Source organism: Pyrus communis, chromosome 4 (assembly GCF_041283825.1).
Source record: "Pyrus communis isolate YQ-2024b chromosome 4, ASM4128382v1, whole genome shotgun sequence".
In the NCBI taxonomy this organism is placed as follows: Eukaryota; Viridiplantae; Streptophyta; class Magnoliopsida; order Rosales; family Rosaceae; genus Pyrus; species Pyrus communis.
Window position 1 is genome coordinate 9,229,825 of NC_142568.1, and position 22,665 is coordinate 9,252,489.

At 39.1% G+C, this 22,665-nt stretch overlaps 1 protein-coding gene and 1 long non-coding RNA gene across 6 annotated transcripts; one reads left to right on the plus strand and one right to left on the minus strand.

Annotated features, from left to right (window-relative positions):
- Window positions 1-748: 748 nt before the first annotated feature.
- On the plus strand, window positions 749-3,307 carry LOC137721722 (uncharacterized). Of its 2 annotated transcripts, XR_011066707.2 has the most exons (3): window positions 749-1,159; window positions 2,618-2,675; window positions 2,979-3,307. It is a non-coding gene; the product is annotated as an uncharacterized LOC137721722 (long non-coding RNA). The 2 variants fall into 2 exon arrangements; XR_015961557.1 differs by lacking the exon at window positions 749-1,159 and having other exon boundaries at window positions 1,167-2,675.
- Window positions 3,308-5,149: 1,842 nt separating this feature from the next.
- Window positions 5,150-12,612, minus strand: LOC137722526 (protein transport protein SEC16B homolog). 4 transcript variants are annotated; one of them, XR_011066768.2, is made up of 14 exons: window positions 10,342-12,556; window positions 9,770-10,090; window positions 9,544-9,672; window positions 9,334-9,456; window positions 9,013-9,183; window positions 8,403-8,528; window positions 8,181-8,315; window positions 7,820-7,947; window positions 7,636-7,744; window positions 7,236-7,553; window positions 6,964-7,104; window positions 6,506-6,804; window positions 5,498-6,144; window positions 5,150-5,382 (listed from the first exon to the last, which is right to left on the minus strand). XR_011066768.2 is itself a non-coding variant. In XM_068461551.2 (14 exons), the coding sequence occupies exons 2-14, from the start codon at window positions 12,082-12,084 to the stop codon at window positions 5,616-5,618; spliced, it is 4,272 nt and encodes a 1,423-aa protein (XP_068317652.1). In that variant the 5' UTR covers window positions 12,085-12,292; window positions 12,425-12,612; the 3' UTR covers window positions 5,150-5,615. The 4 variants fall into 4 exon arrangements, 3 of the variants coding, with proteins under 3 accessions (XP_068317652.1, XP_068317651.1, XP_088548579.1); XM_068461551.2 differs by having other exon boundaries at window positions 5,150-6,144; window positions 10,342-12,292; window positions 12,425-12,612; XM_068461550.2 differs by having other exon boundaries at window positions 5,150-6,144; window positions 10,342-12,601.
- Between the last annotated feature and the right edge of the window lie 10,053 nt (window positions 12,613-22,665).

The window sequence follows — 22,665 nt, forward strand, 5'->3', positions numbered from 1 at the left end:
GAATGATTAAGCCTCAAGTAAAGCTCTGTACGTAATTCTGTTTTCTCGTGCTGATGAAACGGCCTGTTTGTTGCATTTGAGTTAATTAGTTCCGCTAAAAGTGAGATCATATTCTACTAAATAAGCTACATGTTAACATAATGCAATAAGAGCTTAACCTCAAACAAATTAAAGTTGGGGCACTAATATCAAAAAATTTAGAGCAGTATGCTCATCTGCAGACTCTTCTGTTCGAATTCTCATTTCAGTAGTTGAGATTATAATCACCTTAAATCAATTGAAACACATGTTTATTTCAGATTAGCTATACTACATAGAGCTTTTTTCTTTCTTTCATTTTTTTTACTTTAGAATAATAAAAAACTTTTAAAAATATTTTCCTCTCACCTTAAATCAAGGGCCCAAAAGGCCCACTAATTCTATATGGCGTCTATAGGGAGAATGGCGTTTTTAAGTTGCCCATTGTAGACTTTACATGTAGATGAGAATTTAAAGGTTGCAAACTGACGAGCTCACACCTAGGACTGGGTCTTTGTGACCCATTGCAATTTATGCCTTTTTTTTGTTTTTGTTTTCACCGGGTATGTTTTTGTTGAAAAGAGTTCGGGCTAATAGTTTAATTTGCTAGAAAATATTATTTTACCGACAAACTTAAAGCTGATAAAGTAAAATTTTGTCGGCACAAGAGCCTTTGCCCGACAAAAATTTTAATTCGTCGGCTTGAAACATTTAGACCTATGCCGATGAAAAGTTTGTTGGCAAAGAACTTTCAAGCCCACAAATAAACTAATAGTCGGCAAAAACATGTCCGTTCGTCATCAAGAGAGGGGCGCGGATTAATTCCTGCCCGCTCATTTATTTTTTTTGTCTTTTCGATTCCCCGCTCAAATTTTCAGTTTAAAGAATTTCCCCTTTAAATCTAGATTCAACGTATTTTCTACAAACCCTGTTATATGCGGATAGCCCAGCCCCCTCTTCTCTCTTTCTCTCTCTTACGGCGCCACTGTTCGCTTTCCGTCAACATTGTTTTTTGGCTCGCCGTCGTCATCGCTTCATCTACTCTCTGTTGCCGTTGCCGTCGAAGTGCCCCTGCTACTCTAGCTTCGTAATCGCTAATACTGGGTGCTTCGTTGCACTTTATTACTCTAAAACGTTTTGGGTATGTTCTCAGACCCTACTCTAATCCTTCCCCTCAGCTCTCTGTTAGTCTCAAATTTATGGTTCCTTTCTTAGATTTGTTTTTCCAATGTAATTCTGAGGGGATTTTAGGTAATGATTTGATGGAGGATCCTTAGTTAGGGTTTGAGGATGCGTAATCCATGTTCTGGATTTTAATTGCTTTTAACTTCAATTTATGCGAGACTTCAATCAAGCTGCAGTAATGGTTTTATAGTTAAAATTGATTGTGAGTCTTTGCACCACAAAAATCAATCCCTCTGTGTAATCAATTGAAATTAGGCTCATGGTACTTGACATTGAAACTGAAGTAGCATGAAAAATGGTCTCAAAATGTTTTAGAGCAATGAAATGGGCTTGAAGGTTTGATGCCCTCAAAGATGGTGTGCTTAATTGCAACTATATGCTTGATAACAGAAGTCGCTCCATGTAACTTCTTATGCTTACAAGTGCCTTGTGAGGGTGGATTCTTATTTGAAGTATGTTCTAGTTTGTGTTCTTGTTTGTGCTAAATGTAATACAATCTTTTTAAATGTTAGTGTCGTGATTGGCTCATATTATGAGTTGGCAACAATTTCATCTCAACCATGTGGAGTGCTAGCTACTTTCGGCTAAAGAAAGGGACAAAGAAAAAGGGGGACATCATTATGATGTCTAGCCCTTGATTTGTGGCTTTTACAAAGGCAAAGAATTGGCCTTGTGTGATGAGCCGAAAGAGAGAGAAGGCGGGGCCTTTTGTTTATATTAAGGCATTTGGTTATGCCTTTGTGAAGTGTGAAAGAGAGCATCCAAGGGGGAGAGCATTTCGGCTCTCCCATGGAAAAGGTTGAACATGGGTTGAGAGAAAATCAAGAGAGCTAGAGTGAAAAGTATTCTAGTGAAAGAACTCTTGGTGTAGAGTGAGGCTCTTGGGAAAATTCTGTGAGTGGGTGTACAAGGGATATGGGATTGGGTTATGTCGATTTAACTCATGTATACTTGTACTGTTATTCTCATAGTGAAGAGCAATATCTCTTCGGGGACGTAGGCAGTTTTTGCCGAACCTCGCAAATTTCTCTGTGTCTTTATTTCTTGTATTTTATTTTGTTCAACTGTGTGTGATTTTGGTGAGGTTGTAATCTGAATCTCGGTTCCGCACTAACAAACGGGCCAAGGTACAACAGTTAGAGTTTGCATACGTGGGGTTATTGAACTTTGGGTTGGTTTCAGTGAAGGCCGTTTGGTCTAAAACTAGGAATGCTCATTTTCTAGTATATTGTGGCAAACCTCTACTTGCATTAGTACTTTGGATTTGTGTGTAGGCAATCATGTAGGTTCTGTAGATTCTCGGTTTATATGTTGCTTAGATTCTGGTTTAAGAAGCGCTCTGACCCTAGCTTGTCATACTGATTCTGTCATGTGATATAGGTATTAATCTTCTATGTTGGGTGGTTTGTTATAGGTTCTTTGCTCTCAATTATGCTGCAGATGCTGCCTGCACTGTTTTACGGGTTGATCGGGTAATAGATATTAACTAATTATTTGTCAATACTTTTCTTAGTTTTGCACCACCCAAATTTGGCATGCACTTAACTTTTAAATGTTAACATTCAATATAATGTCGATTTGGACTATCGTAAAGGAGGACTTTGTGAGTTAACATTCAATATAATGTCTCAAGTATATTGGGATTGAAGGAATATGAACTTAGAAAGGGATTAGGCTCTTTGTAATGGGAAAGTATTGGATATAACTACATGCTTTCTAGTTGACAAATTGGTTTAGTTTTCATTGTTTATTGTAATACTATGGTGTTATTGCAGCCCTTACATCATCCAAGGTTTGAGGTCGCAACGGTCTTCAGGAAGCCACTAAATTCTTCTCCTCTTGCCCCATGACACAAGCTCCTGCATATTTGGTGTTATTGGATTTTTGAAATCCATTTGATATAAATCTGGGAATGCTCATTTTCTTGCGTGGAAATAAAGCTGCGAATGCCCCTTTCCTCATGACACAAGCTCTTGCATAATGCTACAGGGCAGCCGACTTTAAGGAATCACAGTAGGATAATTTATTGTGTGACATGCTTTTGTAAAGCACTCTAGATGTACATTTGAAATTTATCAATCAATAAAGTATTATTTCTTAACAATTTTTTTGTATTGTATTTGGATTTGCATATATAACAGCTGAGCATTAAAGCGTTATTTTTTTAATATAAATTATATGTCTTTCCCAATGACACTAATTTTGTTGGGAGAGAAGACTATGCCGACAAAATTTCCATAACGACGAACATAATTTGTTGGCTAAAAAGTATTATTTGCCGGCATAAAAGCTCTGTACCGATGAAATATTTGTCGGGAAAGATGTAAATGCCGATAAAAAATAGTTTGTTGGGAAAAGTTGAACCTTAGCTGACTAAACACAAAAATTTGTCGGGAAAACTCTTACCCGACGTGCTTTGCACGATGAAATGGCCGACAAAATTTTTTGTCGGGGAAGACTCTTTGTTGACAAATTTTGACTTTTGCCGACAAAGTAATTTTGTTTGTAAAGTCAAAATTTCTAGCAATGACATGAGAAAGGGAAAGAGAAGCAAAGAGAGGTACTCCGTAGCTAATGAAGGGTGTGAGAAGTCGATTTCAGGTGGATTAAAACTTAGTTTCGAGTGTGATCAGGTAATTCTATATCTTTAATTTTTATTATTTTTTTGTTCACTGGGTGTGTTTTTGTCGAAAAGAGAGCGAGAACTGAGGGTTGTATTCGCAGGGAAAGAGAGGTAGAGAGAGGGAGTTGGTGAAGGGTGTGAGTGCTAATTTTCAGGTGGATTGAAGCCCAATTTTGATTGTGACCTGGTAATCCTATACATTCAATTTGTTTTGGTTTACTGGGTGTGTTTTTATTGGATAGAGAGGGAAAGATGAGGGTTGTATTCGTCGGGAAAAAGAGGCAGAGAAAGGGAGCTAGTGAAGGGTGTGAGTGTTCAATTTCAGGTGGATTGAAGCTCAACTTGGATTGGAGTTTGACTAGGGTGGTTCGTTCACAAACTCTAAAGAAATCCAGTTTGTGAAGGTCAATTTTGTGTTGTGAGTCAATCTTCTGTTCCATTTTGGTTCTGAAAACCAACTTGGGGTACTAGTGTAAGATATTTATAATTCTTGGATTTGAATCCATAATGGTGGGTGGTTACCACTGGACTTGGTTAAAATCTTGAAATTCGATTTTATATATATAGGTGTAAAACTTGTGCTGAGTTATGGTAAGTTGTGTTGTAGTTGTGTAGATTTGTAGCAGGTAGTTACTGAACTATAATTCGATGGAGGATGAGTAGTACGTAGTATGTTACCTTTCAAAACTATTTTAGTCGACACTACTGTCTGACCATATTCTTGCAACATATTTTCCATGCTTGAAGGCAAGACACGTCCTCGAAAATTGCAAGGAAGACATGGAATTTTTCAACAATTGGATTGAGAAAGGAATCATTGATCGATTGAGTGTACGACCTCTTGCTGTAACTTGTCCTCACTTTATGTTATACATAAATACGCTTCTTATGTTCTGTTTTTCTCTGAATTGGTTATTCATGTGACGACTAAGCTAAATGGCTTGTTTTTCAAGATTCCAATACTTTTTGTTCCTGATTCCTTTTCAAATATATATATATATATATATATATATATATATATATATATATATATCTCTCTCTCTCTTTTCTGCATCCAATCAGCAAGATGTTGCCGAGAAGGACTTCGTGCAGTTGACTTGTACTGAAGCAGTTGCGTTCAGAATTCATCCCTAAACTAATATTTCGTTGATTTATCCCTGAATTTAACGTAGCTTTAGTTTAGGACAAATTTTAAACTCGAGTGGAAGTTCACGGAAATTTTTTTTAATTGTACTGAAAAAACCAATACTATATTTAGCAGAATATCCGGCCTCGGCTTTAGATGTTAATTCAACGTGGTAGAGTAATAAACATAGGAATCCATAGCCAAAGAACAAAACTTGAAATTTTATTTTCTCTCAATTCAATACACTATTCTTTCCCTTCATAAGATCTGTAGACCCTTTTATCTACTTCAAGGAACGATTTCTGTATTTAAACAAATGAACAAATGATCTGTACACTATCGCCCATGCAGGCTTTTGTTAAAGGGAACCGGAAAAAAGAAAACAAGACGAGCTCCTCCTAAGCCATAAATGGCAGTGACTCCCGGGCATCTAAACATAAGATTGGCTCGTGAGTAAAGAACCTGCGCCAATTACATCTGAACATACATGGTAAGATGGGGAGTGGGAACTTTGAGAAAGAAAAATAATTGTTCGATAAACTTACTGCCGGCACTACCACGAGTTTGGCTTTCTGAGAGATGCAGGACCAGAAGGAACCTTCCAAAGTATTTGTATTGATCGCTAGGAGCAAAACTTGATATTTACATCTTCTTTACTTCGGCTCAAAGTTCCACTTCATGAAGGTCATCACCAAAACTGCCTCCATTCATTTGGGTGCGTGTCAGGGAAAGCTCACTCGGCCTAAACATTGCCGGGGACATGCCTAACGCCTCCCCTAGAGGTTTTATCTCACCCATTTCCATAGGAGGGCTTAATACATCATTGGAGCTTCCACCCCATGAGGCCGTCCTTCGTGAGTGGGGTGGAGCAGAGCCATTGGAAGTTGTGGCAACTCCCATACTTTGAATATTACCCATGCTTGGGTACCTTTGCATGGTATTCGATGACGACGATGAAGGCGGAGGAGTATGGAATGAATCATTCATACCGAATGTTGAAGGATTTTCATTAGTTGCACCACCTTCTTGTACACTTTCAGCAATAGCCTCCATTGCCCGTTCATTTGATGGTGCTACCGTGGGAATAAAAAACTTTGCGTTGGCAGCAACAAGAGGCTTAACGGATGGAACAGAAGGTGACTCGAACGAGTTTACTGGGCTTCCACCACCTTGGTTGAATGTGTCGACATATCTGCCAAAATTCCATGAAAAATATAGTCAACTCAGATTCATTCCCTCGTTGTCCCTAGCACTGAAGTCTGGTGGTAGTCCTCTCCACTTGTAAGTGGAAGGTCTTAGATTCAACTCCCCCAGATAGCGAGTTTCATACCAAATTATGGCCGTCACATTCATTCCCTCATTGATTACTGGCAAATTTTGGTCAAAGGGCATTTGATTCTCAAGGACAATTACTTCTAATTATTAACTAAATTTAAGCATTTGTGAATACTGTAAAAACTTTTCAGAACCTAATGGAATAGAATGATTTAAAACTGACACGAAAGAGAGGGTGGGTGGGGTCGGGAGAGAGAGCAATTGAGAATATATTGTACCTGGATCGAATACCCAACCGTCCACGGGATGAGAATTGATTTGAGCTAGGTGGAATAGGTGGGGTCCCTGAAGTTGGTCCTGGAGGGGTTGAAGTTTGTAAATCTGGGCTGCCCTTAGTAGGAGACCCTTCTTTCTTCAAAACAGATCTCAAGTTGTAATCAGAGACACCATTCTGAAAGGGTGTACATGTCGGGGGAGGAGGCAACACGGTATCTTCAGCTGGAGGTTCAACACCTTCCTCAACCCATCTTTTAAGTTTTTCGTCATAGTAGAACTTGTTTGTTTCACCCAACTTAGCCTTCAGTAGCAAGTAGAAAATTCATTAGATAAGGTTTACCGTAAGAAAGAATAGATGTAGTTCTTTCACAGAAAGGAAAAGGGAGTGAGGATTGAACGAAAGACCAATACATACATACATACATATATATATATATATATATATGAAAGTATAAACTACCTGTTTTCCTGGGCGGGGTCTTAATACTAAACCAACAGTCTTTTGCAAGAGCTGTGACCCGAAACCAAAACGAGAAAAGCGAGAACCCCCTGAGGATTTTCCTTGGGCATCAGGTGAGGCCGTTTGTTTTGATGAATCAACCTGGTCCCATAATGAGTTAAGATGGCGCAAAGAGGTGATTAATTGCACATATACGGTGTTGAAATGTGCTGATTAAGCAAGTCCATGCATGGTTGAATTTGAAATTTACACGTTTGGGAAATTTGACACACCTGTCTTGGAGTTCTGCCAAAATCTGGCTCTGAAACACTTCTATTATGCATTGGCTTTCGGTTGCCATCAGATGTCCAGTCACTTATGGGTTCCATTGAAGCAGAAGGAATTAATGACAACATGGCCATTGTTGATTGACTACTAGAAACTCTAGGGCCTGTGGGCTGTTGGTAATGGTCATTACCGTGAGCACTTCCTTGGGATGTGGACGGTGCAGGTGGTGGTAGGCCCCCAACAACACGATGTGCAGTACTATCAAACAAGTTGAGCAATTTACCTACAAACTTTGTAGAAACTAAATTTACAGAGTATCCCCCCTGCAAATGGAATGTGCATTCAGAAGGATTAGTCGTATTAGCTTGAAATGATGAACATACAAACAATAGGATAAAGAAGTACCTGCTGATGGGTTTTAATCCTCTCCTCAAGAGATAATACTAGTTGCTTCCACGTTTCCACTTCAGGTGCTCTACCAGTTTTCAAAGACTTTATTATTGTTTGACAGTACCTGAATTAAATACAATTTGTTAAGAGAACACGAGTGAAAGAAAATATCAAACAAAAGATTATTGCACGTGCTTACTTCAACGAGTCAGAAACTCTTCCAACTTCAGCAAGCATGTGTGCATATATGAGCTTATATGGCTGAAATGGTAGAAGAATGAACTGAGAGTTCCCAAGCACCCTTGAATATTCATAGAGTTCAGTCCTCTGTCAATACAACATAAGGAAAACTGAGTATAAGCTCCAGAAAGCATTACTTAAAAGTAACTGATAAAGCTACCATATAAAGTTAATAGGCTCCAGATTTGCACTGATGCACTAAAAACATGCATTCTGCAAGGCACGACTTAGGAGCCAAATAGTTACTAGCACTAGAAGTTTCTGAAAAGTAAAAATAAAATCAAGAGACTTCATTAAGAATAACAGCATTTAGAAACCACCTGAATGGCCTCTGGATTAGCATAAGTTCGAGGTGACTTCCAGTGATCTGCTCCAATTAGACATAGCCTTGCACTATCCGAGTATGACTCAAAATTTGCTTCTGCCACTAAATAGCAGATGTGTGCTGCAGTAATCTGAAACACAACTGATGTCAGATTTAGGGAGAAAAAGAGCACACGTAAAGGAAAGTAGTTAAATGTAACAATATAACAATATCATACCTCACTCCTATCCTTCCATAAGCAATCTCCAAGATGTATAATAACCAGTTCATCATCTTTTGTTCTGTTTGCAGTTATCACAGCCAAATTCTCCACCCAGCCATCAAGCATTTTATTTGCACCAAACTATTGTTGCACAAATTAAAAAAAAAAAAAGTTATTTTAATGCACAGGTACTGCTAAAAAGGGTACAAGAAGTGCAATTAGAGAAAATCGTATTCTAATTGTACCACCAACTTCGGCCCTACATGTAAAGTTATGTTCCAAACTTATCGGTGTCCCTAAATGAACTCCACTACATGTATAGCTATGAGAAGCAACATCAACTGATCCAAGAAACAATTCACTCTGATCTTCTAGCTTCTGTCTTTTATAGGAACCTCCTCTCTTGCTTTTGTAAGCTTCCTCTTTTTTTCTTGTTGCTATCAAGACTAACTAGAGCGCAATGGCATTCTAGGATTCATATAGCTGACCCCACTTAGTGGGAAAAGGCCTTGTTGTTGTTGTTGTTGCTATCAAGACTAACTACATAATTTACTTTTTCTCTTCCATTTCCTTTTCAAAGAGGAACCAAGCCTATCCCAATAGGCAGTTTTAAAATACATCTCACCTGTGCAGGCTGCTGAGATGTATTAGCAGCGCCTGGAAGATTGACCTCAGCTGTAGTGTCAGCAGAGAATACTTCAGCAGGTTGCCCAGCAATTAGCAGGCATAAAGTCCGCAAAGGTGATCCTGCAACCAGCTGGCGAAGTGCCATTTGCTTCACAGTATCAACATAGAACTGAAGTTGTCCCAAGCCGCCATCCCCACCGGAGGAATAGAGAGAAAAAAAATGGTGATTAGAGTGCACTTCAGTATAAACTGTCAATGTACCTCAAGAGAGTAAACATCTGATTTGAGTCTCTGGATATAACATCAATGGCCTACAAACCTGTTCTCCAAGCTGTGAAGCGATAACAAGCGCAGGTCCCCACAACTGACCTTCTTGTGCACATTGTAAAGCCTCTTTCTTTCTACCAGAAACCAGAAGATTTTGTACCTCAGAAGCAGTTGCCTGGGACACAACCACACCTATTAAAAATGAAAAATTTGATAATGTAGAGAGAAGGGGAGAGAGTTATCAGAGTAACTTATTCCATACTTGCAATTGTCCTTCTGAAGGTGTTTTCTGCACACAGTGGCTAACAGAGCCATAATCACTGAATTGCACATTATTGCTCTTTGCAGATGCACAAAGTTTAGCAACTGCTGATTCTGGAGTATCATTTTCCTATCAGAAGAAAAAGACCAAAAGTATACCAGACAAATATTAGTTATTTCTCTAATACTTCAAGGAGAATCACAGAAAAGACAGGATTGTGATTTACCCTTGATACAGTGTCGGTACCAAAAGGAGATCGAAGTTTTCCATAATGTTGACAAGCTATCCTAAGCAAAGAAAGAAGCAACCTCAATACTTTGCCTTTCCTATAGTCCATGTCTGGCGATTCACAGTTAGCAATCCTCTCATCAATCCATTTATTCAGCTCTTTGCTTCCAACACTCCCTCCAACCAAGGGACCTGGGAATGATTGTTGGCACAAAGCACGAAAATAATCACAAGTACTCCTTCCAAAACTCGAAGGATCAGTCTTTCCCGTTAAAACTTCCATTAAGTTCAGGACAGAAACTAAGCCTCCTACAGGATCCTTCATATAACAATAAAACATGCATAATTAGGCTTTTTCACTTAACAATGTAAACAAGTCTTAGAGAATGCAAGTGGTTTTGGGACCAATGAAGAAAAGAATTATTTCTAATTTCTATTTCTATTTCAGGAAATCAATGACAGATTAAAAAACTACCTAAAAAGATAAAGCTTTTATTTCCTTCTATCAGCCTTGTGTCAACCAAATGGAGCCTTAATTAACCTTAAAGAGAGAAGGTTCCAAGTCCTCACCTGGGTTCCATATAACGGATTCCTGAGGCTACTATTGTCCTTCATTAAAATGAGTTTTCCACCAAATCCAAAAGTTACTAGGGCATGCGGAGGGCGCCCAGCAGATGATCTTCCTACGCTGGGAGCATATGAAAACTGATTGCCACTCTGGAAAGGTGGTTGTGAATAATTTAGAGGTTGCTGTGAGTAGCTTAAAGGTTTCTGAGCGCCATAGTAATCATCTGAGAATTGTGTTTGTTCGCTCATCTTTGCATTTCCTTGATTAAACTGGTGGCTAAAGTTCCCAGCCGGGACGAAACTCTGGAACCCAACAGTCTCATTAGCTGAACCATGACCTTGAATTGCTTTGTTGTACAAAGGAACTGCTCCAAAAGAATTTAAAGACATGTGCTGATCCGTGTTAACTGTAGAACCAAACGAATTACTCTGTTTTTGTTTTCCACTAAAACCTGAAAACCCCTCACTTTTAGCTGCAGTTTGAGCTTGCCACATATTTGAGGCGTGCTGATTGTACTTACTGTAGGACCCAGCCCAGTTGCTGTCTTGACCTTGGTTCCCGACGACCGCTTGTGGCCCATAATTGTCATCTTGCCTGTACTCTTGACCATATATACTATTTCTACTCTGGGACTGAGCAGTCGATTGCACAGAGGAGCTATATGCTTCCAATGAGCGCCATTCTTGGGCAATTGTGTCATAATACCAACCTGGGTATTCGGGATTGAAAACCATATGTTCCGGGTACCCATTTGTCTCCTGTGAGACCTGATCCCAGTTTGACAAACTGCCAGTCGTGCTGGTTTCAGTCACAGTTCCGGCAGCAGACTGTGCTGTCTGCTGAAAATAAGAAACCTCGGTCTTATTACCATCAGAAATAGTGGTCCAATCATCAGTGCCAACGCTCCCTTGAGCATTTGCAGGCACATCGAAACTGTCCACCTGATACCATTGCCCCGTGTTAGCGTCATACTTCCACCCTGGATAGAGACTTTCCCAATACTCTGTACTGTTTAGATCCTGCTCACTTCCCCCATAAACTTGACCCTCTTGACATTGCTCGTTACTAACCAAATGGTTCAAACCCTCTTGATGGGCTGTTTGATCTTCATTATTGAGTACAGTTTTCGATTCAGTACTCAAACTTCCGTCTATTTTCGTGCGAAAATCCCCCGAACCATCCCCCAATTCACTGAAAAAATCTGAGTACGATCCAAACCCATGGATCCCATTATCCCCCGAATCGGCATAAAAAGAACTCCACCCTATCTCCTTAACCCCTGAAGCTCCCGACTCGTTGCTCTTGCTCACTGTCGAATCCAACCTCAACTGGGATGTCACTGCCTCCCCACCATTATTCGACTCGATCACTGCATTATTATCAACCGCATTATTCGACTCAATTACACTATCGAACACGAATGAATTAAATTCTTCTGCACCTTTTTCCTCTTTCGTTTGGGGTTTGGCAGCCGAATCCTCAGATACAGCTGCAGAATCACCAACACTGGGATTTACGAACAGCTTATTTTCGTCAGTAGTTTTGGTTTCGTGGCCCGAATCCTCAGATACAACTACAGAGCTACCAATACTCTGATTTGCGAACGCCTTACCGTCATCGGAATCATTTCCCTGGCCAAATTCGGGGCCTGATTCGGAGGGCCTCAGATCATCTTCAACCAATTTATCAAAGAAATCCTCGTCCGTCAGATCCTCCACCTGAAATGGAGGAGGATTTGAAGCCATCGACCAAATACCACACGCAAATTCACCCTTCAAATCTCTCCAAAATCCTCGAAATTGGAGCTCCGAATCAACGAAAAGCCCGAGATCCACAGCCAAAACGCGCGAAAACCAACCTCAAAAATCACAAATCCAAGGATGCAACCCCAACGCGCACACAACTCACCCCCGAAATGACAGAGATCTAGGGTTTCTGAGCTCCCTGCAAATTCTACAGTGCAAATCAAGCAAAAACAAGATCGCAAATTTTTTATTTTTTATTTTTTTTGCTTGAATTCAACGCATTGCGTTAGAACGACAGAAAACTGTAGATTGAAATAAATAAACTAAAAATATAACTTACAGAACGATGGAATTTCAGAAAGAAAATCCAACGGAGAGAAAAGAGGGAAATAAATGTTTGCGTTGGAGAGAGAGAAGAGAGAAAGAGAGAGTGACTGCAGAGGAAAGCCCTCCATTTCGCACCTCCTGCCCACCAAGTCCAAGAGCTTCGCTATTATAATTTTAGCATTTTTTAAATATTTTTTTTAAGTAATTTTTTTATAAAATTAATAGAACCTTGTAAACCAAAACCCCTTTTTTTTTTTTTTTTTTTTTGATAAACGGGAAATACAAAACCCGGGCTAACAAGTCAAACAAACACGGAGAGCCTACCATGAAAGCAAAAAACAAAGAAGGATAGCAGAGGGAGTTACAAGAAGACAACATAGCCATACTATGTTGTCACCCCCTCTATTGTCCCAAACTCATCATGGAGGACATGATAGACCATCACTTTGAAGCATAAAAACTAACGAAGAGGGGTCTATTGACCCAGGGATGATTCCACATCTTCGCACACTGTCGCGACCCCAACAAGTTTGCCGCCATGTTGGCTGATCTTGGGATCCAAGACCAGCGACAGTCATGAAAAGACCCCCCTAACCGTTTAGCATTAACTAAGGAAGGGTAAGCCTCCCACATGCCATTCTCAATCGAACCCAAAAGAGAGCTAATGGAGTCATAGGAGTCAAATTCAACAACAACCTTTGTAAGCCCCTTTACTAGACCAAACTCACAACTTTTCAGGATTGCCAGAGCTTCAGCAGCACCCACAAATGAAGCCTAAATAGCATGCCTAATCGTAGCGATGATTGAACCCTCAACATCCCGAATAACAATCCCCACATAACCAGATCTCGATAGAGTCGAGCAACTAGCATCTACATTAATTTTGAAGTATAGCGCAGAAAGCGCCAGCGGGACGACTGATGAGCTACGATCATAGGTACCCCTGGCTCCGAAAAACAAAAAATGTTCACACACTGTGTGTGTGGGCATACGCTAGTTTTAATTATAAATATGTCATAAGGCTTTGAGGTACCCCTCAATCAAACAGAAAACTGTAATCTTGCAATGCCTTTTTTGTTTTTAGGTTCAGCTTTTATATTTGAGTTCAGACGATGCGTTTCAGTATCCGTTCAGGTCAATCCCACATATGTTTCACACGTCTCCTACGCTTGACACCTCGCGTGATTATATGGATTCAGTTGCAATGTCAAATTTTTTATTCTGATTTTTTACATTTGGGTTCAAATTGCATTGCAGTGACTGATTTTGGTTTATCTTCTAAATTTGGATTAAAACTTTGTGGATTCATATACTACGTTGCTATGTCTTTTTTTTGTTATACTTTTACATTTGAATTCATATTCTGCTAAAGTTTCTGTTTCTGGTTTGCTTTTACATTTAGATTCAGACGCTACAATATTAATTTTATTTTCATGTATGTCGTTGGTGATTCTAGAAGAAATCATGACAATCACAATGTTGTAGTCGCTAATCAATTGAGCCATTAAGATCTGGTGCTACTTGCCTTCACTAATAACCTCTTTATTTTTCATTGAAGAGGAAGATAGGAGAGAAGAGAGGACAAATGGATGGGAGAGAGGAAAAGAGAGAGAAAAAGAAAGAGAAAAAGAGATAGCCATGAGAGAATGGAGTAGATAAGGACAAGAGAGAGAGAGAGAGAGAGGAGGAGAGAAGTGTTGGAACTGTACCTTAGACTCAATCATATGATGATACTTTACGGACATTTCACATGTTAAACTAAACTAGTTTAATATAAGGGCAAAAATTATTGTTTAAAGCCGTCTCATATAAATGTTATATACTTAAATAATAAGTCCAAGTAATAGTACTTAGGAGAATATGATCTAAAGAAGTTAGATTCATAAGGCCATTCTCTCTCGTACACACATCCTAAACATTTCTGATCATAGGATTGCTAATTAGGTATTGACAATCTGTTAAGATCAATACATGTTATGTCTTTTCTCTAGGAGAGTGACAGGTCTCAAGTCATTGATGTGATTGACATTAAGACAAGTATGTAGGTGCTTAATAGAGAATGAGTCCATTGAACTCGATCAATGAGGAGTTCTCATACTAATGTCATATGAGAACTCATAGTTTGGATAAAGCAAAGTAGTTCTTTAACTTGAGGCATCATAGTTGTCTTGTAGTTAGGTCCTTAATCATTGATTGTGTTAACAGCACTCCATCACAACGTTTCCACGACTTACTTAGGGGTTAAGCAACTTAACCATAGAGGTAGGTGAATGCACAACTTGGAATCTCTAACCTTGAAACTATTGAGCGAGAATACTCTATGATATGATTAAAAATCTCTGGCCAGAGTATTAATGATATTCAAGGAGTCATTCCAAATCATATTAAAGGTAATCATATATACAAGAGAATCACATTGGATAGTAGACATGAATAAACTATCAAACCAAACAATGTGATCAAGAGTATTGTATTAGAGAAAGACCGTATTGCATTTGTAATCCCAAACTGAATAGGTTCTCCGACATCTTCTAATTTGCTTGGGTAGCCATGACATATTGTTAGGTGTCACTTATAGCTTGTGGAAGCTCTGAAGATATATAATCACTAAATGGAGAATTGACAGTAAGTTTCAATTCACAATCGATTAGAAAAAAAAAATTTTAATCTCTCACTGCCTCACTAAAGGAACCTAATGGATCACACACCGTGTAAGGTAATGATTGAAGGATATTATGAATATGAGTAAGAATAATTACATAGTTTAATTTGTGGTTGGGATTAATTAATTTGTTAATTAATTGAATGAATACGTTCGTTTTAGACCTCAGGTTAGTTTTGGTTTGAGCCTCGGGACCCAAATGGGCATTGACAGGTAAAGCCCATAAGCTTAAGTTGTATGACCACTTAAACGTAAAAGGGCACAAGTAGGCCTGACAAATTCTGACATGACTCGCTAACCAGGGTAGCCAGGGCGACTGCACGGGGCCTGATAGAAGCATATTTAGGCGACTTACTTAGCTTGTTTTCGTGCATTTATATTGTTAATTCATAGTTGTTTTAGTCGTTTAAGCCATTTTCGTGTGTTTTTAGGTTCATATGGCTAAGGAAGCAAAAAGATGCATTTTGGAGCATTTTGGAGCAAAATTGGACTTGGAATGGATAACTTATGTTTGGAGCAAAAGGAATGGACGAAATTGAAGGATTCCTAATCCATTGCAGCCACATGCACCCATAATCATTCACACCTTGCAGCCACATGCATTCACATGCATAAATCAGCCACATGCATCTCCCATCACCATATCAGATTTCCATCATATTCACATGCATTCCATCCTTTAAAACATTGCACATGCACTCCCTTTAATTAATTAAGCCACATGCACTCCCATCCATTTCATCATTGCAGCCAACACATGCTTTCACATGCATTTTCAGATTGTCCCCTTGCACATGCAGCCACATATTCATTGCACATGCAATTCCAACCCACATGCATCCTTTAATCATTCAAACATGCAGCCACATTCCCTCCTAGCTGTCATGTTCCCCCCATTTCACCTATAAATAAGCATCCATTGCATGCATTCTCATTCACTCTTCCATATTCCAGAAATTCGTCAAAACCTCTCCACACCCTTGCAGCAGCCACCAAAACACTTTTCTCCTCCATTGCAGCCACTCCAACCACTCCCCAAACCATTCACACCATCAAACTATCCTTAGACCTTGTGCTACAACGAAGAGGAAGATAAGAGGGCCTAAACGTTCATACAATTCAAGTTTGAGTTGTTGGAATGTTTAGGTGTTTCTTTGATTTCAATGTTTAATTTCAATACTCTTTGTTTTGTACGAATGAGGAATGGAAGAGAAGAGGGCCTAAACGTTCATACAATTCAAGTTTGAGTTGTTGGAATGTTTAGGTGTTTCTTTGATTCCAATGTTTAAATTCAACTAAACCCCCCTCGGCTAGGGGGGGATTCGAAATATATGTTTATGCTTGCATTTTGATTTGATTACTTCTAATTGCGTTTCATAAGTTGTGGATTCAATTTGTTTAACTGTTTGATTGATAACTTATTTATGTATGTTTATTGAGAGTGCACGCTTAATTTTCATGCATGAATATGACGCTAGAATATAAGTGAGTTTCACCTAATCGTTATGAACTTATATTCACAAGTAGTGGAGGTTGCTTATAAACAATCGCGTTAAATGAATTCTTGGCATAAGTTTCATGCAATCCATAGTAACGAATGCCTCGTCAACACTTATAATTTTCATAGAGCGTAATGATTCTTGCTTGTACCTCTTCTATGCATTCATGTTGAGGACTTGTGGGGAATGTTTTGAATTGTCGCATGCATCATCCAATTCAATAACGTTAGGAAGATTTGAAGGTTAATTAGTGCATCACGGTTAACTTGGGGTGTTGAGTATCATAGTTTATTGAAATGCAATTGGAAATCATTTTATTATGCAAGTATAACATGTATGGAGATGAACCCCTTAGCCATTCTATCATCCATTCATTCCATTCCATCAAATTCGTTTTACAATCTGTTTAGTTTATTAACTTGTTTTGTTATTTCAATTTTCGTATAAATCTAAATCCCCCTTTACTTTAATGTCCAATTTAGTTTGTGCTTTTAAGTGTTTTGATTCATTTTATTTCCCAATTTCGTCCAGATTCACCAAAGTGCTCAAAACTGCCCAGAAAGTGATTTTAAGGCAGTTTTGAGTGTTTTGGGTGATGTTTGAGTCTTTTGGTTTGTTTTAATGTTTTAAGTGTTTAGTTTTACATTCTTTGAGTTAGTTTAGTGTTTTATATTGTGTTTTTACATTCTTGAGTCAAGTTATTACTTAATTTCGTCCAAATTTGTGTTTGTGCTCAAATCTGCCCAGAAAGTGGTTTTTAAGCAGATTTGAGTGTGTTTGTGTTGTTTTGAGTCTTTTGGTTTGTCTTAGTGTTTTAAAGTTTAGCTTTGCATTCTTTGAGTCTAGTATAGTGTTTCATATTGTTATTTTACGTTTTTGAGTCAAATCCAAGTGGTTAACAATCCCTCCTAATCCCCGGCAACGGCGCCAAAATTTGATGCGAGATTTATACGCGCACAAATTAAACCCTCTTTTCGTCAAATTGTAGTATACACTTGGACAAGCAAATTGGGCAGATAGCGGAGTTCGTAGGACAATTTTGCGACCAAGGCAAACTCCCTAGTTCAACCATTGTAAATCCGAAGGGAGGATTTGAAGCACCTTTGTCAGAAGCACTTATTGCTCCTACGCCATCTAATTCAAGTAAGGTTGTTCCAATTAGTTCTAACCCCATTCCAACAAATATCCCTATTCCTTGCAGGTTCATGAATTCCAAGGAAGAAGAAAGTGAAAAAGACATCTTGGAAGCCCTTCCAAAGGTGCAAAGTAGGGAATGTCATGAATTCATCAAAGAGGACGTTCTTGAAACCACAAAATCCAAAGAAGTTAAATTTGATGACATTGGACAAGTCATAACCATCACTTGCAATCTAGCCAAGTCCAATATCCCTGAAACTTTCAAAGGAGTGGTGTTTGTCATTGAGTTCTTATCGGACAAAACAAGTAAGTTTTTTTTTCCAAATTCCATTACATTTTATACTAACTTGCTGTTTTTTATGAATCAGGCACCTACACTAGAATTCAAACCAATGCCGGTTCACTTCAAGTATCACCTTCCATTCAAGGACCAATTCCATGCCGTTTGATTTTATTTATGTAAAAAAAAAAAAAAAAAATTCATTTATTAAAAAAGGATACTAAACATGGAGAAAGGTGGAGCTTCACAAAGGTTGTTTACGTGAAGCCCCACTACGAGGCGCAGAAGCGGAAGGCATAGAAGCAGAAGGCATAGAAGCGGGAGGCATAGAAGCGGGAGGCATCGGAGCGGAAGCCATCGGAGCGGGAGGCATCGGAGCTAGAGCATTCCAGGCCTCAATACTTGGCCAAGCGCTGGATGACCCAGGAAAAAGGTGCCTCTGGAGGAAAGACGAAAACCTCTGACGGTCGCTTTGAATCCGACCTTCAGACTCTTGCAGCTCATCAAGCTTCCTCTTCATCCCCGACGAATAGTTATTTGCAAGCACATGCAAACTTCTATTCTCGTACTTAAGCTGCTGGATCTCTTGCTTAAGTCTTTCCACCTCTGCCATCAATGATTCCACCTGACGGGACCGAGCAAGCAGGCGTTGGCCCATGTTGGACACAGAACTCTCACACTGAACACTAAGTGCGAGGGACTCTTGAACGGCCAACTCATCGGACCGTCCTGACAGCAGCCTACTATCTTTTGGAGTGAGGAGGTTCTTAGCTACTATTGTAGCTGTTGTGGCGTCCTGCATCACAGAGTCTTCACCTGTAAGAAGACCGTTAGAAGATAAAAAAGAAGGGCGCCATACGTTACCTTGACGCGGCGCGCCCGTATCACTGCTAAGGCTCAATTCCAAGCTAAGGTTCGATGAGTTTGCCATTTTTCAAAAGTGTTCAAAGAGAAGGGATGGAGTTAAATTTCAAAGGGCCGGAGTCGATTTTCAAGAATGGGAAGTCTTCAGAGTGTGTTTGTTGGCGGTGATCGATACCTCTATAAGAAGCCAAGGCGACGCGTCCTCCAATTCAAAAAGCCGGAATTTCCGGCGAAATTTAGGCGACGCTTTCTCGGCTTTTCAGAAAACGCGTTCAACTTTGTCAAAAGATTTCTGACAAAGCTGAAAACACGTGGAGGTCATCATCGCAACTACACGTCTTTAGCCGACAAGCGCAAAGCTCGGCGACGCTTTCTCTGCTTTTCAGAAAACGCGTGCAGCTTTGTCAAAAGGAGCCGCATCCGCACTACCACGTGTCGTTCAGAAAGCAAAGGGGCGTCGTTCAGAAATCGAAGGGGCGCCTGCTCAGAAATCGAAGAGGCGTCGTTCTGATATCGAAGAGACATTTGTCGACAAGGGTAAAAGAATAGTACCACCATTTGATATTATCTCTATATATGTTGACCTTCGTCTTTTATGGCAAGGCAAACCTGAAGAACCATGCCCAACTCTCTCTCACCACTGAGGGCGCACTCCCAGCAAAGCCTTTCGAAATACTCAATTCTTTCTTCTTCCCCAAAGATGATACCAGATGCCTGGAGTACAGATGAGCCAGGAGGAAACGACGGATTGAAGTATGCTGATTCATTCACCGCTTCTTCAAAAGCAAATGTATCTCATATCATCAAGGTCAAAAGCAAAAGTATCTCATATCATGCTCTTTCCCTGTCTTTTTCTTTGTCCTTGTTCTTACTCGCATGGCAAAGTAAAAGAAGCAATCAGCCGGCACTTGGAGTCAGTCTTCCGATTTGGAGCCAACTGCCTGGAATCTATTCCTGATTGCTTACCTAGCGTTGCTCTCGAGTAGTCATCTTCAACGGTTGATACACTTCCAGAGAAGGGACCACTTCTGCAAAGGGGAGCGAGTAAGGCAAGTGAAAATGATACATTGAAGCATGTGGAGACAAACTTAGGCTGAGTTATCCTCCAACCCTTTTCAATACGAATTGGAAAGATTGAACAAAGAAACAGACCAAAGGGGTAAGCTCAGACCTTCGGGGAAGACCAAAAGAATCCTCCAGCCCAGTAGCACAAAGGAAAATCAACAAGTGGAGGAGACCAAAAGAATCCTGCTGCCCAGTTCAACAGTAGCACAAAGGAAAATCAATGATGGGCGGAAACCAGTTCAAGAGTAAGCCTGTGGAGTCACTATGATCAAAGCCTCAATGCAATTACCAAGGAGAAGAGGGAATTTACACTCCATAACCAGATTTGCGTCCCTAAACTCTTCTCTTTGTTAATTACATTCTGCCATGTTTAGTATGTTTAAATGCTTTTTGTGTGTTTACTTATGCTTTGTTTAAATCTATGCTTAAAACATTGAGGACAATGTTTGATTTAAGTGTGGGGGGGTAACTAATGTTGTTAATGCAAATTCGTGGGATTTTATCACCCATTACTTCAAATGTTGTTCCTTGCTGTTTTAAGATGTTTTTAAGTTGTTTTAGAGTGTTTTAGTATGTTTTGTTTTTATAACTCCGAAAATACCATAAAAATTTGAAAAAATTGTTTTGAAAAGCCTAAAAAGAGTGTTTTGAGTCGTTTTTGTGTGTTTGTGTCTTAGAGTACCTTCCAACACAATGATAAGGATTTGGTTTGTAATTGCATGACTGTTTAAAAGAGTTATGAACATAAAGAAAAGTTTGATTTACTCTTGGTATATGCTTGGTTATGGTTATAATGTATGACTTCACATGCAATCATAAAAGAAAATTTCGTTTTTGTAACATGCTTGAAGGAAGGAACTCAAACAAACACTACAACCCTGTGAAACTCGAGCCATTACCTTCTTTGGAGAGTTATAATCTGTGATTCTTTGTTTTCAAAAGTTGTTGCATGATCTCATTATTCCTTGCTTGGTTGCTACTTAGAATGCAATTGTATCATGATAGAACTAAATGCTAGAACTTATATCCGTTTCATTCAAAGCATGATATTGAATTGCATAACATATATCAAGATGAAGTTGTGTAGTTGCCACCATAGCCAATTAGCCTTACTTCCCATATTTCGTATATGTTGTAAGTTTTACCCCCGTTGAGCCTTGTTTAGCCTTTATTCTTTGTTTACCCACATTATCCTCACCTAGCCTAGTGTAGGACAGTCCACACCATTGTTCTTAAATGATAGTGAGCATGACTAAAATGAATTCCTTTTGAGTACATTATGAAAGAAAATGAGTGTGGGGGAGAGAATGTTTTGTTCTTAAGTGTTTATGTATGTTTTGAGAGGCAAAAGAAAAGAAAAAATTGTGAAAAACATACGAAAAAAAAGAAAAACAGAAAAGAAAATAAAGAAAGAAAGAAAAAGGAAAAAAGAGCTTGTTCCCCCTTGTTGTTCAAAAGTTGAGTTTTCATTCAAAAGTGAATTCTAAGTTAATTCAAATGCTTTGCTCGCTATTTCTTTAAGAACCTTTGTTTTCCATATCCTTTCATTGTTAGCCAAGACCCTAGCCCCGTTTCAACCCTATGCTTCTATCTTGATCGTTATGTGTTCAATAATGTGGAGTTTGGAATTGATATGAGCTTATGGAATCACTGGTTCTCATCCTAAGTAGTAGCATTCCATTCATGAGATCATATTCATGTCATTATCATAAATCCAGAAAATGCTTTCCTTGTTATAACATATGTGAGTGTTCGTCTACATGTTTACATCAATCTTCTCACATATACCTAGTGTAGGGTGTGCAGTTAGAAAATCTGTGTGAAAAACGAGAGTACATCTAGTAAGGAATTGAGGGAATTCTCTAAGGCATGTTACTACATTCAAAACATGGTTTTAAATGCTTAATTGTGAACTAGTATGTGGTGACTATGAGTAAGAATGTACTTAAGTGTAAAGATGGCTAAAATCTGTGGGAATAATGATTTTTAACTTGTCATGTGCATTGGAAATCCCTGAGACGATTGTTGGAAGGTATAGGTTGTGTTTTGTTCGTTTTGTTTTGTTTTTGGTTTCTTTTGTTTTGTTTTGCTCGAGGACTAGCAAAAGCTAAGTGTGGGGGAATTTGATAGAAGCATATTTAGGCGACTTACTTAGCTTGTTTTCGTGCATTTATATTGTTAATTCATAGTTGTTTTAGTCGTTTAAGCCATTTTCGTGTGTTTTTAGGTTCATATGGCTAAGGAAGCAAAAAGATGCATTTTGGAGCATTTTGGAGCAAAATTGGACTTGGAATGGATAGCTTATGTTTGGAGCAAAAGGAATGGACGAAATTGAAGGATTCCTAATCCATTGCAGCCACATGCACCCATAATCATTCACACCTTGCAGCCACATGCATTCACATGCATAAATCAGCCACATGCATCTCCCATCACCATATCAGATTTCCATCATATTCACATGCATTCCATCCTTTAAAACATTGCACATGCACTCCCTTTAATTAATTAAGCCACATGCACTCCCATCCATTTCATCATTGCAGCCAACACATGCTTTCACATGCATTTTCAGATTGTCCCCTTGCACATGCAGCCACATATTCATTGCACATGCAATTCCAACCCACATGCATCCTTTAATCATTCAAACATGCAGCCACATTCCCTCCTAGCTGTCATGTTCCCCCCATTTCACCTATAAATAAGCATCCATTGCATGCATTCTCATTCACTCTTCCATATTC